This window comes from Bufo gargarizans, chromosome 1, assembly GCF_014858855.1.
Source record: "Bufo gargarizans isolate SCDJY-AF-19 chromosome 1, ASM1485885v1, whole genome shotgun sequence".
NCBI classification, from domain to species: domain Eukaryota; kingdom Metazoa; phylum Chordata; class Amphibia; order Anura; family Bufonidae; genus Bufo; species Bufo gargarizans.
Genome location: NC_058080.1, coordinates 309,812,994 through 309,832,986, shown reverse-complemented (window position 1 = coordinate 309,832,986; position 19,993 = coordinate 309,812,994). Strand labels below are relative to the sequence as shown.

General features: G+C 42.5%; 1 protein-coding gene across 1 annotated transcript in view; it reads left to right on the top strand.

Annotated features, from left to right (window-relative positions):
* WRN (WRN RecQ like helicase) overlaps positions 1-19,993 on the top strand; it is a 187,958-nt gene that overhangs the window by 78,487 nt on the left and 89,478 nt on the right. Inside the window, 1 exon segment of the mRNA XM_044278366.1 lies at positions 8,315-8,421. Within this exon segment, the coding sequence (XP_044134301.1) occupies positions 8,315-8,421 (107 nt within the window).

The window sequence follows — 19,993 nt, the reverse complement described above, 5'->3', positions numbered from 1 at the left end:
AAGGGGTTCCTCCTCCTGCCGGGTTTGGAGCACACTCAACAAGAGCAGTGTCTACATCCTGGGCAGAAAGAGCTTCCGCTTCTATTGACCAGATTTGCAGAGCAGCTACTTGGAGTTCTGCTCATACCTTCTTTAAGCACTATAGGCTGCAGCTTCCTTCACAGGAGGGTTTGGGATTTGGGCGTAAAGTCCTCCAAGCAGTTGTCCCACCCTAGGTTGATCTCGCCTAGATATCCATGGGTGCTGTCATAGGCGAGGGGGGAAATATAGGATTACACTTACCGGTAATCATTTTTCCTTGAGCCTATGACAGCACCCGCCTAATTCCCTCCCTTACAATAAAAAAAAAAAAAATATATATATATATATATATATATATATATATATATATATAAAAAAAATATAAAAAATAATAATAATAAATAAATAAATAAATAAAAATATATAATAAAAAAAAAAAAAAAGAAAGAATTTTAGAATATATAGAGAGATGTATACGTGTGTTTGCACACAGAGATGAGCATTTGTTCTGTTGTGGATTTGTGGCGTAGTGTTTTTGTCTCCTTAGTTCTTGGAATAGGACTGGCATGATGGGGGTTGTACCTCCCTTTTGAAGAGGCTGTGCTTCCTGTTTCCTGTCCTGAGGAAGGGGGCGGATGCTATCCATGGGTGCTGTCATAGGCTCAAGGAAAAATGATTACCGGTAAGTGTAATCCTATATTTCCTGAGGAGAATAAAAGGAAGCATTTTTGTCCCTTTAGTTCACAGCCTAAGCCTTACAGAGGTAAGGGCAAAACGGGACGTTAGAGTTACCAAAAAGGAGGCAGGGGCAGAGGGTTTCTCCTCAATTCCCATAACAAAGAAAATGACAAACAATGACGCCAAAGTTGGAGGAAGGTTGAGGAAATTTCTGACTCTGTGGGAATCAGTCATCCAAAATCCCTGGGCCTTAGATATCATCAGAGATGATTACAAGATAGAATTTTCCTCAAAACCTCCAAAAAGATACCAAATAACGACTCGCAATAAAAATGTGCTATCAAACATTTGGCAAGGAGTGGTAGAGCTAAAACAATTAGGAGTAGTGATAGAAATACCCAAATTAGAAATAGGAAGAGGCTTTTACTCACGATTTATTCCTAGTCCAAAAACCAGACTGTTATTCCCGTACTATTTTAAATCTAAAGGGGCTAAACAAGTCAATAACTTACAGAAGATTCAAGATGGAGTCAATATCATCTATCATTCCACTAATCAAGGAAGGAGCATATATCGACCTAAAAGATGCCTACTACCACGCAAATTCACAAAAATATCTGAGATTTGCACTAAAAGACAAAAAGGGCATAATCCATCATTTTCAATTTGTTGCTCTCCCATTCAGGATTTAGTCGGCCCCAAGGGTGTTCACAAAACTGGTAGTAGAGAGGATGGCCCCGCTCAGACTAGAAGGGCTACTAATTTTTCCCTACTTGGACAACTTCCTTCTGGTCAGGAATTAAAAACCAGAAACATCCAGACAAACTGAATTTGTGTTACGGAAACTTTCAGAGCTAGGCTGGATAACAAACATAAAAAAGTCCTGCCTAGTACCATCATCAAAAAGGAAGTTCTTAGGGGTAATACTAGATTCTAAATCCCAGTTGTCATTCTTCCCACAGGAAAATATGGAATCTTTCAGGGAGAGAATAAAAAGCTTCTAAGCTCAAAAAGAGTGCTCTATAAGAAAAGCTATGGGCATCCTGGGACTGATGGTACTAAGAAACGTTGAATAAGAAGTAAAACTCCAAATATTTATTAGGTATGCATCTATATCACTAAATAATTACAGTTCGCTGCTTTCTCTGTATTGTAACAGCAATAAACAAGAGAAAGCAATGGCTGATAAAAAAACGTGAAGGTAATTGTCAGGTTAATCTATAGTAAAGATAGGGGCATAATCACAACACCGCAGCCTTGTGGGGGGCTGCCACAGAGGGTGTGATCATCTCTATTCCCTACTTCTTTTCCACTTCTCCCCCTGGTAACAATTCAGACCAGTGAGTAGTGCCTGACGTTTCAGCGGCTATCTGCCCTAGTATATATTCTCATATTTTCTGCGCTAACATTGCTGTTATCCTCTGCTCTACACGTTTCGCCTAAAGCTCATCAGGAGCGCTGGATACAGACAGGACAGATAACAAACAGAACGCTGTTCGCCTCGTGTCTCAAGGCGGTGGCATCGGTGCTAGGGTGGCCGTAGTTACGGCCGCCGCAAACAGCTGTTTAAATGGGGGACTTCCCTCCCCCACAAGGGTGTGGCTAGCCACTGTCAGCATCCATGTACGCCCTCTGCAGCGCTGTCACGATGTAAAAGAGCATATGCAGTAAGCGGGGACCAATCGGCGGTTATAGTGCAGGTAAAGAGACAATATCAGCACATATGGGAATAAGGAGAAAAGTTATTAACCCCATATGTTATACTGAATATAATATCGGTGCACCACTATATCCATAGTGTGCCTGTTTTAGAAGCTACAGGAATAGAGGGGGAGAATGACCCCGAGATAGTATATATGGAATCAGGGGGTATGTTTTACACACTTAAATTGATAATGCAGAAATGACCAGCGCTTATGAGAGTATAGGTGGTGAGGTAATGATGGACAATAGAGGATATCCCATTTCATATGAAGCATACATACGAAATATGTTTAAGACCCTTTGGTTTTACGGTTCATAGCCTAAATGTCCATTCTGCTTCTTTTTGAAGCAGTCTTTTATCATAGTCCCCACCCCTTGGCATTCTTCTAATCGCTTCACTTCAATGCCTTGAAATTTAATGGCATCGACTCTGCCCTCATGCATCGCGCAGGCATGACGTGCAATTAGAGTATCGGCTCCATTACGGATATCATTTAGATGTTCCTCTACCCGTCGCCTAAACTTCTGTATTGTCTTGCCCACATATTTCAGGCCGCATAGCATGTTACCAGGTAAATGACACCACTCATTCTGCAATTGATAAATGAACGCATTATAAACTTTTTCCCTGTCACCGTATTCCTAAAGCTGTTACTTCATTCCATTGACGCACATGCCACACAGCCTCCACACCGGAAAGGTCGTCGGCTAAGGGCTCTTTCACACTTGCGTTCTTTTCTTCAGGCATAGAGTTCCGTCGTCGGGGCTCTATGCCGGAAGAATCCTGATCAGTTTTATCCTAATGCATTCTGAATGGAGTGAAATCCGTTCAGGATGCATCAGGATGTCTTCAGTTCCGGAACGGAACGTTTTTTGGCCGGAGAAAATACCGCAGCATGATGCGCTTTTTGCTCCAGCCAAAAATCCTGAAGACTTGCCGCAAAGCCGGATCCGGAATTAATGCCCATTGAAAGGCATTGATCCGGATCCGGCCTTAAGCTAAACGTCGTTTCGGCACATTGCCGGATCCGACGTTTAGCTTTTTCTGAATGGTTACCATGGCTGCCGGGACGCTGGCAGCCATGGTAAAGTGTAGTGGGGAGCGGGGGAGAAGTATACTTACCGTCCGTGCGGCTCCCGGGGCGCTCCAGAGTGACGTCAGGGCGCCCCACGCGCATGGATGACGTGATCGCATGGCACGTCTTCCATGCGCATGTGGCGCTCTGACGTCATTCTGGAGCGCCCCGGGAGCCTCACGGACTGTAAGTATACCGCTCCCCTGCTCCTACTATGGCAACCAGGACTTTAATAGCGTCCTGGCTGCCATAGTAACACTGAACGCATTTTGAAGATGGATCCGTCTTCAAATGCTTTCAGTACACTTGCGTTTTTCCGGATCCGGCGTGTAATTCCGGCAAGTGGAGTACACGCCGGATCCGGACAACGCAAGTGTGAAAGAGGCCTAAGCCATGTATTTGGCTGTGGACTTTTGTGGAGGCTATGAACTAGTCTATCCCTTAGGTTGCGGTCTCGACGATATGTGATAGTCGGGGTAGCGTCCACAAGATGTTCTACATCTGGGTCAGACTGTAAAATACCCGAGTAACAGGTAAGGACATCCCGTACTTTTTGATGAGCTTCGTCAAACCTGTCAATGATGCGGATTTTCTCATTGTCATCATCTCTCTTCCATGGTTCAAGTAACATATTACGATTAACTGATAATGCTGATATGAGTTCTTGAGGTTCTGATCAGGGTATTCCCTCTTCTTCAAGCGGCTTTGGAGATGCCACCCTGTAGTCCTCCACAAACTGGCAGGGAAGGTGGTCAGAAGAAGTAGGGAAAAGATCCTCAAACTACAGAAAGTTACGAGCAGTCTGGGAGACCCTAAAGGTATCTCAGGTCATGTTAGGAGGAAAACATTTAAAGATATTCTCAGACAATACCATGACTGTTGCATATCTAAAGCATCAAAGAGGGACAAGGTCATCAAGTTTAATACTACTAGCAAAAAAAAAAATATATATATTATTGGGCAGAAAAGAACGTCCTCTCAATTACAGGAGTCCATCTCAAGGGTTTGGAAAATGTAGAAGCAGATTATCTGAGCAGAAGAACACTGGACCCAGGGGAAAGGTCTTTAAACCATGAAGTCTTCCAACAGATCTGCAAAAAATGGGGCTCACCGCAGATAGACCTGTTCGCCTCTTAGACAAATGCAAAAATAGGATGCTTTGGTAACCATGATATTAATAGTTCCCTACTGGCCAAAGAGAAGCTGGTTCGCTATCCTGAAGAAACTAGCCCTAGAGGAACCGTTGGAAATACCTCTGATGGGGAATGTTCGGTCTCAGGGCCCAATTGTTCATCAGAATCCCAGTTTTTTTTTTTCAAGCTGTCAGCCTGGATCCTGAGAGCGAGATCTTGAGAGGAAAAGACCTCTCGGACTGGGTTATTAGTACATTAAAAGCTAGTAGGAAAAAGGTTACCTCAGCTATCTACCTTTAAAATCTGGAGAAGGTATTGTAGTTGGTTAGGGGATACTTCCCCGGATATGTCATCCCCATGTATCCAAAATATCTTGGAGTTCCTTCAGAGGGAATTAGATCTGTGCCTTTAGACCAAGTACTCTCAAAGTCCAGGTCTCCGCCTTGGGTGCATTCTACGATTTTAATCTGGCTAATCATAGATGGATTAAAAGATTTATAAGAGCCGCTTCCAGACTGAGACCATCCTTAAAGGGAACCTGTCACCTGGATTTTGGGTATAGAGCTGAGGACATGGGTTGCTAGATGGCCGCTAGCACATCCGCAATATCCAGTCCCCATAGCTCTGTGTGCTTTTATTGTGTAAAAAAACCCGATTTGAAACATATGTAAATTACCCTGAGATGAGTCCTGGATGTGAGATGAGTCAGGGACAGGACTCATCTCAGGTTAATTTGCATATGTATCAAATCGTTTTTTTTACACAATAAAAGCACACAGAGCTATGGGACTGGGTATTGCGGATGTGCTAGCGGCCATCTAGCAGCCCATGTCCTCAACTCTATACACAAAATCCAGGTGACAGGTTCCCTTTAACCCCTAGGACCCCTCTGTGAGAACCTAAACTTGGTTCTGAGGGGTCTGACTAAGTCTCCTTTTACCCTTACATCGGATATTTCCATAAAACACCTTACATTTAAGGCAACCGTCCTTATAGCTATAACAGCAGCTAGACGCCTGGAGGAAATTCAGGCCCTCTCCTGTATGGAACCCTATCTTACAATATGTCCTGACAGGATCATGCTTAGATTAGATCCTGGCTTTCTTCCAAAAGTAGTCTCTGACTCCCATAGAGACCAGGAGATAATCTTACCTTCTTTTTTGCCGAAAGCAGAAAAACATTTCCATCTCCTAGACTTGAGGGAAACAGTTATCCAATACCTGGCAGCTACTAGGGAATTTAGAAAAGGCGATAACCTTCTAATTCAGTTTTTAGGCCAAAACAAGGGGAAGGAGGTTTCCAAAGCCTCTAAAGGACATTGGATAAACACAATATCCTGTTGTTACTCCCAAATGGGCCTTATGGGGCCTTCTAACGAGAGAGCCCATTCCACCAGGGCAATGGCCTCTTCCTGGGTGTGAAAAAGCTGACGTTTCTATTGGCCAAATTTGTAGGGCCGCTACTTGGTCAAGTATAAATACGTTCATTAAACATTATCGGTTAAATGTCTCTGCTTCTGCAGACCTAACCTTTGGCCAGACAGTTCTGCAAGCAGTAGCCCACCCTACCGTTTTATCTGGTAGTTCTCATGTATAGCAGTCATGGTGGATGAAATGGAAAACCGGAGTTAGAATTGCCAGTAATTCTGTTTCCTTGAATCCACCATGACTGCTCGTCTATTCCCTCTCTAAATTATTCTAAAATTAGGTAATACAAAAAAAATTATTCTCACACCCACTTGGGTAATTTGTAAACACTGACGGGTGAGCGTGGGTGGTGGATTTTAAACTGTGTTACTGCCCCTATAGAGGTCAAGGGGTCAATCTCATGTATAGCCGTTATGGTGGATTCAAGGAAACAGAATTACCGGTAAGTCTAAGGCTGGTTTGACACGGGCGTTGCGGGTGCGTTGCAGGAAAGGATGCGGGTGCGTTGCGGGAACATGAGTGATTTTTCCCCGCGAGTGCAAAGCGTTTTAATATGTGTTGCACGTGCGTGAGAAAAATCTGCATGTTTGGTACCCACACCCGAACCCAGACTTCTTCACAGAAGGTCGAGTTTGGGTTCATGGTTATAAGGGAAAATAATAGCATTCTTTAATACAGAATGCTTAGTAGAAGGTCAATTGACGGTTGTCACCACAGGTCCTTTGACAGGTCCTGAAGAAAGAACAGGAGACCGGCAGCTACGCGATCAATTGGAGGAGGTGAGTTAATTTTTATTTATTTTTTTTAACCCTCAATTGACCTTCTACTAAGCATTCTGTTATAAAGAATGCTATTATTTTCCCTTGCTATTATTTTCCCTTATGTTATAAGGGAAAATAATACAGTGAATAGACTGTCATCCTAGCAACCATGAGTGAAAATCGCACCGCATCCGCACTTACTTGCGAATGCTTGCGATTTTCACGCAGCCACATTCACTTCTATGGGGCCTGCGTTGCCTAAAAAAACGCACGATAGAGCATGCTGCGATTTTCACGCAACGCACAAGTGATGCGTGAAAATCACTGCTCATGTGCACAGCCCCATAGAAATGAATGGGTCCGGATTCAGTGCGGGTGCAATGCGTTCACCTCACGCATTGCACCCGTGCGGAAAACTCGCCCATGTGAAAGGGGCCTAACTCCGGTTTTCTCCAGATTTATCAAATGTTCCACGTTGTTTGATACATTTGTCTCATCTTTAAGCCTAACACTTTTGTCTAGAAAAACTACTCCAGTTTTCCTACATCCTTTTTGCGACTTTTAAAAAAAAGTCTCGGTGATAAATTTGGAGTGAAGCTTATTAACATAGCTAACCACAACTACTTTCCCACCCATTTTTTCAAAACTGGAGTGGTTGCCAAATGTTTTGTGCAAGTTATCCCAAATAGTCGCAAAGGCCCACTTTTGCAATTTTGTAAGCCAGAATTCTGGAGTGAAGGCATGATAAATTTCCACCATAGTGTTTTGTCTGTAGCCTGCAATAATACATAGCCAAACTGTATGACTTTAAAGGGACTCTGTCACCAGTTTTATGGTATCCCAACTAAATGCAACATAAACTAGTGACAGATCTCCTTAGCAAAACGCTGGGTCACTTTTTTTTTTTACCTGACCCAGCCATTTTACCAAAATCTTGTATTGCATAGCTCCAGCACATGCCAATGAGTCCCCATATTCATGAGCTCCTAGCTTTCTCTGCCCAATTGTTGCTGATTCATATGGATAACAACTGTCAGGTGAGCGGGGAGAGCCGTGAGCTCATGAATATTGGGACACATTGACATGCACTGGAGTTGTTGGTGACAGATTCCCTTTCAAGGGGTTGTCCATTCCTTTAGAGTTGATGGCCTATCTCTTCTTTTTTTTTTTTTTTCTTTACACACCAACCTGCCTGTAATTAAAGAGCATCTGTCACTGTATTTGCAGTTATAGGTGACAATCCTACTACTGTAATTTCCAATGGGCCAAATTGCAGACAAAACACAAAATATGGGGACTAGAAAACAATGCAAGAACCAAGAAAGGTATGATGTCTTGGAGATATGGCTATATTAGGTGCCATGAGAGAGAAATAAGAGAATGAGTATTATAATTAAACGGGAAGTTTTAGAGATCAGATACTTCTAGATCCAAAAGATATACAACATTCTCTTTCATAAAGATTTCCATTTCCAGATGTACTGACCAAACCTCATTTTGTATCTTGATTATAGGTATAAGCCTTATTGCCGTTGATGAGGCACATTGTATTTCTGAATGGGGGCATGATTTCAGGAGTGCTTATCGGAGCCTTGGAAACCTCAAGCGATTACTGCCTTCGGTAAGAACTCTACATGCTCTCTAGTCTTCATAATAGATGTTGGGCTTTCCAAACACTGCTTGGATTCACACTATGGCCTACATTTACTACTAATGGTATATTTTACAGCAATATGTTGGTAAGATGCGCCAAATTTATTATTAGCAAATATGGCTATGGAAACACAAAAGAGGACAGTATACTGCTACAGGTGGATCTGGATAGGTTGGAGGTTTGGGCATAGAGGTGGCAGATGAGTTTTAACACTGACAAATTTAAGGTTATTCACATGGGAAGGAATAATGCAAGTCACCTGTACATACTAAATGGTAACACTGGGTAACACTGACATGGAAGAATTATAGTTGACGAAACATGGAAATGTGAACAGAGCCGAACAGTATTACAGGATATAAGTACTAGATTTATAAAGGAGAATTTTTGATCCAGGGAATTATTCTGATTGCCACATTTGAATTTTCAGCCTCACAATCTGTTACTATGTATGGATTTCTACCACTCCACTACACAATTTAGCTTAAAGGGGACCTTTCACCGATTATGACACTGTGAACTAAGAATACAGACATGGAGAGCGGCGCCCGGGGATCTCACTGCACTAAGGGTCCATTCACACGTCCGTTGTTTCTTTCCTGATTAATTTTCAATGGGTCCTGAAAAAAAATCTGACATTGTGCTGTCCGTTTTTTTTCAGGACCCATCGAAAATGAATGGGTCCAGATCTGTTCAGCAAAAAACGGAACAGATCAGGAAACAAACAACGGACGTGTGAATGGACCCTTACTCCGTGCTCCTGCTATGCTCTCTGGTATCTCTGGCCACTAAGTTATAGTAGGTGGAGATTTCAGTCACTAAGTTATGGTAGGCGGAGTCTGCCCTTGTTCTGCTGTAGCGCTGGCCAATCGCAGCGCAGAGCTCACAGCCTGGGAGGTTATTTTCTCCCAATCCGTGAGCTCTGCAATGCGATTGGCCAGCGCTACAGCAGAACAAGGGCAAACTCCGTCTACCATAACTTAGTGACTGAAATCTCCGCCTACTATAACTTAGTGGCCGGAGATACCAGAGAGCATAGCAGGAGAACGGAGTACGTGCAGTGAGATCCCCGGGCGCAGCTCTCCATGCCTGTATTCTTAGTTCACAGTGTCATAATCGGTGAAAGGTCCTTCTTTAACCTGTTAAACATGAGGCCCAGTTAGTTACTTAGAGTAGCCGTCAGCAGGTTCAACCCTATTAAACCAGGTTCCTACCTAATAAATACAAAACTTTCTACCGATAATCCGTTTCTGCTTTTAAAGGGCATCTGTCTGCAGATTTATACCTATGGAACTGGCTTACATGTTACATGTGCACTTGGCAGCTGATGGCATCTGTGTTGGTCCCATGTTTATATGTTCCTGCATTGCTGAGAAAAATGGTTTTAATATGTGCAAATGAGCCTTTAGGAGCCATTGCTTTTACTCCTAGAGGCTTTGCTCTCTCAGCAACTGATGCGCTCTCTCCTCTTTGATTGACAGGACCAGGCAATATGATGTTTTCACTGCCTGGCCCTGACAATAAAAGTGCAGAGGGCTCCAAGAGACTCTTTTGACCAACACATGTCTTCAGCTACCAAGCGCACATGTGACAGGTCAGCCAGTTTCAAAGCTACAAATCTGTTGACAGATGCCCTTTTAGACAAATAAATATGTTTTGAAATATCCAAATTAGAGTTTAAGTGCTCCGAGAATGAGCCCTTTTCACTCTGTGCACCTTAGCTCCTCTCCACTTGATTGAGAGTGCCAGGCATCCAGATGAAGGAAGGGGTGTCCAGGAAAGCAGAGCTGAGAAGTAAAGTTGCATTGAGTGACTAGGGTATGTCCTCAGTGCACTTAACCTCTAATATTTATATTCCTAAAAACACTTGTTTCTCTTAAATGCATCAACAGATTGATGGAACAAAGGTATTTTATTAATCAGAATGGTCAGCGACCAGGCATTATGGCTGGTTTAGTAGGGTTGATACTGCTGAGAGCTGCCCTTTAACCCCTACAAGGACCAGGCCAATTCTTTTTTTTTCTCTCTATATTCTCAAACGTTCAACTTTAAAAAAAAAAATTTGTTCACATGTCTTGTTTTGGTAAATGTCCAAAAATTCTTTGTTCTTTGTCGGGTTAAATTGAAAAATACACAATTCTGCCAAATTTATATACGGTGGTTTTTATTATGTTGTACATCTTTATTTTAACAAAGGATTTATTTTTTAAACATTTTCTTTGCATTGCCATTTTGTGACTTGCATAAATTCTTTATATTTCCGTCTACAGCGCTGTATGAGGTCTTTTTTTGTATGGAACAAACTGTAGTTTTTATTGGTAATAATTTGGTGTACGTACCACTTTTTTATCTTTTTTTTTATTCAATATTTTTTTGGGGGGGAGGACAAGGTGACCAAAAATGACAAGTAGTGTTTTTTTTCTTTAATTTTTTTCTTTCACGGCGTTCACTGCGCAGAAAAAATACAAACCGGATTCCAAAAAAGTTGGGACACTAAACAAATTGTGAATAAAAACTGAATGCAATGATGTGGAGATGGCAAATGTCAATATTTTATTTGTAATAGAATGTAGATGACAGATCAAACGTTTAATCCGAGTAAATGTATCATTTTAAAGGAAAAATACGTTGATTCAAATTTTCACGGGGTCAACAAATCCCAAAAAAGTTGGGACAAGTAGCAATAAGAGGCTGGAAAAAGTAAATTTAAGCATAACGAAGAGCTGGAAGACCAATTAACACTAATTAGGTCAATTGGCAACATGATTGGGTATAAAAAGAGCTTCTCAGAGTGGCAGTGTCTCTCAGAAGCCAAGATGGGTAGAGGATCACCATTTCCCACAATGTTGCGCAGAAAGATAGTGGAGCAATATCAGAAAGGTGTTACCCAGCGAAAAATTGCAAAGACTTTGCATCTATCATCATCAACTGTGCATAACATCATCCAAAGTTTCAGAGAATCTGGAACAATCTCTGTGCGTAAGGGTAAAGGCCGTAAAACCATACTGGATGCCCGTGATCTCCGGGCCCTTAAACGACACTGCACCACAAACAGGAATGCTACTGTAAAGGAAATCACAGAATGGGCTCAGGAATACTTCCAGAAACCATTGTCAGTGAACACAATCCACCGTGCCATCCGCCGTTGCCAGCTGAAACTCTACAGTGCAAAGAAGAAGCCATTTCTAAGCAAGATCCACAAGCTCAGGTGTTTTCACTGGACCAGGGATCATTTAAAATGGAGTGTGGCAAAATGGAAGACTGTTCTGTGGTCAGACGAGTCACGATTCAAAGTTCTTTTTGGAAATCTGGGACGCCATGTCATCCGGACCAAAGAGGACAAGGACAACCCAAGTTGTTATCAACGCTCAGTTCAGAAGCCTGCATCTCTGATGGTATGGGGTTGCATGAGTGCGTGTGGCACGGGCAGCTTGCATGTCTGGAAAGGCACCATCAATGCAGAAAAATATATTCAGGTTTTAGAACAACATATGCTCCCATCCAGACGTCATCTCTTTCAGGGAAGACCCTGCATTTTTCAACAAGATAATGCCAGACCACATTCTGCATCAATCACAACATCATGGCTGCGTAGGAGAAGGATCCGGGTACTGAAATGGCCAGTCTGCAGTCCAGGTCTTTCACCTATAGAGAACATTTGGCGCATCATAAAGAGGAAGGTGCAACAAAGAAGGCCCAAGACGATTGAACAGTTAGAGGCCTGTATTAGACAAGAATGGGAGAGCATTCCTATTTCTAAACTTGAGAAACTGGTCTCCTCGGTCCCCAGACGTCTGTTGAGTGTTGTAAGAAGAAGGGGAGATGCCACACAGTGGTGAAAATGGCCTTGTCCCAACTTTTTGGGGATTTGTTGACACCATGAAATCCTGATTCAACATATTTTTCCCTTAAAATGTTAAATTTTCTCAGTTTAAACTTTTGTTCCGTGATTTATGTTCTATTCTGAATAAAATATTAGAAGTTGGCACCTCCACATCATTGCATTCAGTTTTTATTCACGATTTGTATAGTGTCCCAACTTTTTTGGAATCCGGTTTGTATTTATATTTTTCAATAGTCCTGACACTTTCAGACTAAAATTCTACTGTAACTTTTAGGTCCCTTCAGGGGACTTGCATATGCAGTCTTCTGATCTCTTGTCCCATAGACTTAGGGTTGTTGCAGGTATCGAATTTTCGATACCCAATCAATACTTTTGTCTCGGTATCGATACGATACTGGGCTGCGCTGCTGCGCAGTCTAGTATCACAGAACATGAGCATGCTGCTGTGAGCGCGCTCGTGTTCCCTCAGCAGCACAGGGGAGAAGGAAGCAGTCTCTCCCTCCCCCCTGTGCTGCTGCTGCTGCCACCAATTCCTGGGCCGCTCCGTTCGCCCGCTGTGCCCCATTACTGTCTCCTTCTCCATATGCTAATTACTATCGGCGCAACAGTTTCTCTCCTGGGCGTTCCTTCTCGCTTCGCTGCGATTGGACAGCGCTACAGCCAGGAACGCCCACTAGAGAAGTTGATGTCTCCTCCCCATTGCTCCGATAGTAATTAGCATATGGAGCAGGAGACAGTAATGGGGCACATCGTGGAGCAGCGCCCAGGAATAATAGTAAGTGCAGGGACATCTCTGGGCGCCGTTCTGTGTAGCCTGCTACTTAAGGTCTGGACCCATATAAGGTCATCTTTAACACATAATACAGGAGGCAGATGCCGGCAGCAGAATCTCATAGCCGGCACCCTGCCTCTGACAGTGAGCTGCGATCAGCGGCAGTTAACCCCTCAGGTGTGGCACCTGTGGGGTTAACTGCCGCTGATCTGCTGACAGTACCCGCCTCCTGTATTAAGGGTTAATTATCATTGGTGGCGCAGTGCGCTCAACCCATTAAAATCATTGGTGGCACAGTGCGCCTGTCCCTCTTAACCCCCCAGTATTAAAATCATTGATGGCAGTGGCAGCTTCTGATCGGAGCACCAGCAGTGTAATCCTGGGGCTCCGATCGGTTACCATGGCAGCCAGGACGCTACTGAAGCCCTGGCTGCCATAGTCAGCTCCTTGCTGCTGTATGCACAAAGCACAGGGCAGCAGGGAGAGTGTGAGGTCCTATTCACCCTAATAGATCTCTTTTAGGGTGAATAGGACAAGTGTAAAAAACAAAAAACACCAAAATAGTAAGTATAAATCACCCCCTTTCCCAAATTCACATATAAAATATATAAACAATAAATAAATAAACATATCGCCACTTCAGAAAAGTCCAAACTATTAAAATATTTAAAAAAATCTATGCGGTGAATGCCGGAACAGAAAAAATAAATAAATATAAACTGCGCGATTCGCCATTTTTTAAAATGCGGAATGCACTTGGCTTTTTTGGTTTATTTTTTTTGCGTGGTATCGAGTATCGCAATACTTTTTTATGGTATCGAAATTGAAACAAAAATTTGCTATCGCAACAACTCTACATAGACTGCAATGGAATAATACTAAATTCTATAGGATTCAGACAGGCTGCCTGCAGAGCTGTGCCTCATGGCCAATCTCGATCACTGCTAGAAAGTGATGGCTGTATTATGCAGCTGGCACCCACTATGTATGGAGTGAGTTTAGCTTGTTTCACACTTCCTCTGCACGCTGGTGCCGTACTTGTATGGTATTATGCATTAAAGAGTTAGAATCACATTTTTATATATATTTTTTTTTTTATCTCATCTCTCCATTTTAAAAATATTTTAGAATTATTCCATTGAAGTACCTACAGTGAGGAACATTATTACTTGAACACCCTGCTATTTTGCAAGTTCTTCCACTTAGAAGTCATGGAGGGGTCTGAAATACACATTGTAGGTGCATTCCCACTCTGAGAGACAGAATTAAAAAAACAAATTCAGGAAATCACATTGTATGATTTTTAAAGAGTGTATTTGTCGTGCACTTCTGAACATAAGTATTTTATCCACCTGAGAAACAGCAAGAATTCTGGCTCTCAAAGACCTGTTACTGTGCCTTTAAAAAGTCCACCTCTACTCCACTCATTAATCTAACTTAGTAGCACCTGTCTGAGCTCTTTAAAGACACCTGTCTACCCCACAGTCAGTCAGACGCCAACTACTACCATGGGCAAGACCAAAGAGCTGTCAAAAGACACAAGACAAAATAGTGGACCTCCACAAGGCTGGTAAGGGCTACAGGGCAATTGCCAAGCAGCTTGGTGAAAATAGATCAACTGTTGAAGCAATTGTTAGAAAATGGAAGAGGCTAAAGACGACTGTCAGTCTCCCTCGGACTGGGGCTCCATGCAAGATCTCACCTCGTGGGGTCTCGCTGATGATAAGAAAGGTGAGGAATCAGCCCACAACTACAAGGGAGGAGCTGGTCAATGACATGAAGAGAGCTGGGACCACAGTTTCAAAGGTCACTGTCGGTAGAACACTACGCCGTCATGGTTTCAAATCATGCATTGCACGGAAGGTTCCCCAGCTCAAGTCATCACATGTCCAGGCCCGTCTGAAGTTTGCCAATGACCTGGATGACCATCTGGATGATCCAGAGGAGGCATGGGAGAAAGTCATGTGGTCAGATGAGACCAAAGTAGAACTTGTTGGTCTAAACTTCACTCGTCGTGTTTGGAGGAGAAAGGAGGATGTGTTGCATCCCAAGAACACCATCCCTACTGTGAAGCATGGGGGTGGTAACATCATGCTTTGGGGGTGCTTTTCTGCGAAGGGGACAGGACGACTGTACTGTATAAAGGAGAGTATGAATGGGTCCATTTATTGTGAGAATTTGAGCAGCAACCTCGTTTCCTCAGTCAGAAGATTGAAGATGGCTCGTGGCTTGGTCTTCCAACATGACGACAACCCGAAGCACACAGCCAGGATAACCAAAGAGTGGCTCCGTAAGAAGCATATCAAGGTTCTGGAGTGGCCTAGCCAGTTTCCAGACCTAAATCCAATAGAACATCTTTGGAGGGAGCTGAAACTCTGTGTTGCTCAGTGACAGCCCCAAAACCTGACAGATCTAGAGGAGATCTGTGTGGAGGAGTGGGCCAAAATCCCTGTTGCAGTGTGTGCAAACCTGGTCATAAGCTACAGGAAACGTTTGACCTCTGTAATTGCAAACAAAGGCTTCTGTACCAAATATTAACACTGATTTTCTCAGGTGTTCAAATACTTATGTTCAGCAGTGCAAGACAAATACATTCTTTAAAAATCATACAATGTGATTTCCTGATTTTTTATTTTTCTTAAAATTCTGTCTCTCAGAGTGGGAATGCACCTACAATGTGAATTTCAGACCCCTCCCTGATTTCTAAGTGGGAGAACTTGCAAAATCACAGGGTGTTTAAATACTTCTGTTCCTCACTGTATATGAATGCTTGCTTGTTTTTTGTAGTATTAGTTGTATATTTTAACAGCAGCATATATCAGTGGTAAAAAACCCTTTAATATTTTTTATTACCAGTATTTCTATTATATGGGGTACCAATTCCATACAATGGGAGTACTGGTTATAAAAAAAAAATATAATAAATATATATATATATATATTATTTTTTTTTAAGGGGTTGTGCCACAAATATAAATGTATCCCACCCAGCAGATATCGCTGTTAAATAATTTCCCTAAATACCTCCTTTTATTAGAGCTGCCTTATTCTAAAGTTATTAGCTTACTTATTAGCACCCTGTGGCAAATTTTGTTCTGATATTCAATTGCAGTAGGTCACGTCCTGCCTAGAGCCTTGTAATATAAGGGGCGTGGTTAGTGTCACATGTTCTGCTGATATCAGGACGCATCTTACTGATGGGACAGTTGACATGATAAACTAGGAAGTAGGATTCAAGCATGTGGGATAAGAGAAAACAGCAAATAAGGTAAATTTTAAAAAAACATCCAAGGAGGAATGAGAGCTATGAAAATACACTTTAGGGCTCATGCACACAAATGTATTTTCTTTCCATATCCATTCCATTTTTTTGTGGACTGTATACAGAGCCATTAAAGGGGTTCTGCACTATGTTTAGGGTCCATTCACACATCCGTGTGTGTTTTGCGGATCCACAAAACACGGACAGAGGCAATGTGCTGCCCCATAAACATGAATGGGTCCGCAATTCCGTTCCACAAAATGCGGAACGAAATTGCGGACATGTGAATGGACCCTTAAACTGATGATCTATCCTCTGGATTGATCATCAGCTTCTGATCGTCAGGGGTCCGACACCCGGGACCGCCGCCGATCAGCTGTTTTAGAAGGCAACGGCGCTCTCACTGCTTACTGCTGGCCCAGTGACGTCACGACTAGTATCACTGGCCTGGGCGCGGCTAATCTCTGTTCACTTGAATGGAGCTTAGCCCCGCCCAGGCCAGTTGATACTAGTCGTGACGTGACTGGGCCAGCGGTAAACAGTGAGTTGGCCGCGGCGCTGCTGGAGCACTGCTGCCTTCTCAAACAGCTGATCGTCGGGGGTCACGGGTGTCAGACCCCCGCCGATCAGAAGCTGATGATCTATCAAGAGGATACATTATCAGTTTAAACAAAGTGCAGAACCCCTTTAATTTCAATGGTTCTGCAAAAAAAACGGAAGGATAGTGCTGTTCTATTAGGGGCCAGCTGTTCTGTTCCGCAAAATTCAGAATGCACACGGACGCCATCTGTATTTTTTTTTGCGGACCACAAAATACATAGGTTGTGTACATGAGCTACATGAGCCCTTAGAGTAAAAAAAACGTTTCTGGCACAACCCCTTTTAATAAGATGGAATTGGGAAAAAATGCAATTGTTATACATCTTTTGTTACCTTTATTCTGTGGGTCAGTAAGATTACAGTAATGCCAGATTTATATTGTTTTTGTTATATTTTAATACTCTTTTTAAATATCAAGTGCATTAGGGCAAGCTGTAGATTTTTTTTTTATTTATTACCATTTTGGGGCATGTACCATTTTGTCAAATTTTTTGAGAAGGTGAAGCAACCAGACTTTTTTTATGTGTTTCATTACAAAGTGCGCTGTGTAAGATTAAACTCCCAGGGTGACTGCTTAACAACCATATGACCTGCCTTGCTTAAAACTTCTCTCTGGCTGCACTCCTAGAAGAGCCTCTGTCAGCATGATCAACCCTATAAAACTTAGGGTTGATCATGCTGATTTAATTGATATCTGTCTTATGGCTACAGGATCAACTGCTGCAGCAATATATATATATATATATATATATATAATAGCAGGGGCCGGCGTAGCTGCTGTGCCCCTCAGTGTTCAGTACATTTCCCCCTCCCCTTTCTAATTATGCCTGTGCTGTGACTGACAATCATTGGTGATCCAACGTGAATATATTATAGCTAGTCTTTAGTGTTATGTTAGTGTGTATAACCTGCTCGTCACACCCCCCCCCCCCGTCAAAAAGTATGCCGGTTTCTGCACAGCAATGGATTTTTGTGGGGAAAAATAATAATGGTCTGGCATCTAAATCAAGGCATTGTGTATTATGTATAAGGGAGAGTTCATTTCACCATTATTTTGCTGTTCTTCTGATCCGTTAGAATAACAGGAAAAAAAAAAAAAAGGATCCTGTAAGAAAAAACTAAACAAACAAAAAACTGATCCTGTGCATCAGTTATGCACATTTGGCATGCATGCATCGCCCGGATCTCCACAAAAAAGCAGCAATCTGCAAAAGGGGAAATTCATTCATCTAGGGACCTACATCTAAAACCCTACATCACACAGACCAGCAGCTCCACTGCCAAAGCATAAAGGAGGGGCAAAAGAGGGCATCCTTGCCTAGTGCCCCTTCTTGAAGGGTTTTTACCATCAGATTTTGCCATATGTAGCTGACTGACACTAGCGATGTGCTAGTGTCAGCAGTACATAAGTCTTCTTTGTTCACTTCTGTCTGCGGCCATTCACCTAAAAAACGTACTTTTATCCATATGCTAATGAGCCTCTAGGTTCTTATGTGGGCATCTATTCAGCACCTAGAGGCTCCGTCTACTGACCATTTTCGCCGCCCATGTAGTTCTTCTAGCCCGTCCCGCTCCTCTTGATTGACGTCTGATTTGCCTGCACCTGTCTAAATGCCGCGCCTGCACCGACTACGTTACAGTGAGAAAGCGGGCACCGGGAGCACGGCATTCATTTACTGCGCCTGCGCCGAATACAGAAGCGCACGGCGCAGGCACGGTATTTAGACAGATGCAGGCAAATCGGACGTCAATCAAGAGGAGCGGGGCGGGCTAGAAGAACTACATGGGCGGCGAAAATGTAGACTGAGCCTCTAGGTGCTGAATCGACGCCCACATAGCACCTAGAGGCTCATTAGCATATGGATAAAAGTAAGTTTTTTAAGGTGAACGGCCGCAGACAGAAGTGAACAAAGAAGACTGTTATGTACTGCTGACACTAGCACATCGCTAGTGTCAGTCAGCTACATATGGCAAAATCTGATGGTAGAAATCCTTTAAAAGAAATGGAAAGGACCGTTGGATCTGTTTATAAAAGTAGTATATAAGAAAAAAGAAAGAGACCAAAACCCATTCTATGAAAGACTGCTCTTAAACAGTTCCACTCAACGCAGTATCAAATGTATTTAAATGTATTTTTTTATATATTTTTCCACAATGAAATTTTTTTAATTTCAATAATTTCATTTTGCTCTGCTGAATTTAAAGGGGGGCTGCTTTTTGCAGGACAATGTGTGGGTACAATTTTAGGGTGCATAAATCTTTTTGATCATCAGTGGTATTTAAAAAAAAAAAAACTGTCAATTTTTTTTTTTTTTTTTTTTTTTTCATTTTCACCATTCATTTTGAATATTGCAATCTTTTATTAAATAAGTCTTACCTTACAGACACGGTGATTACAAGTTACCCTATTTTTTGCTCTATAAGATGCACCGGACCATAACTTGCACCTAGCAACCTCCAGTGCTCCAGCAGTTCTGAGACTACAACATCCAGAATCCTCCTTTCACTTTTATGGGAGTTACAAAAAAAAAATAGCCATGTACGTGTGCTTGCTGGGAAGTGTAGTTTCACAGCAGCTGGAGTGCCAAAGGTTGCTTATCCCTTACCTAGGATATAGAGGAGGAAAATAAGAAAAAAATATTTTTCATCAAATTTTAGATCAGACCCCCAGATTCCATCAGACATCTGTATCACACCCCCATTCCTCCTCAGCAGATCAGACCCCACCACAGCTCCTGTTCCTCCTCAGAGCAGACCCCCATCATACCGCAAAGAAAATAAAATTGGGGGTCAGTCAGCACATCCCAGTGCGCAGGTGCACGTCGCCATGGCTGAAAGCACAAAATCAAAAAACTAACAATGCAACAGCACTCTGCAAACACAAATAATAAAGTAAATACAATCTTGCCATACTCACTATAGAAAATCTAAAATGCTAATGGTGCGTTATAAATGTGAGATTCTTATCAAATACATTTTATACAAAAAATGTTGTGCCCGTCTGCCGGCGTCAAGGCGGTCTCATTAAGACGGGAACCTAACACTAAATACCACAATTTAC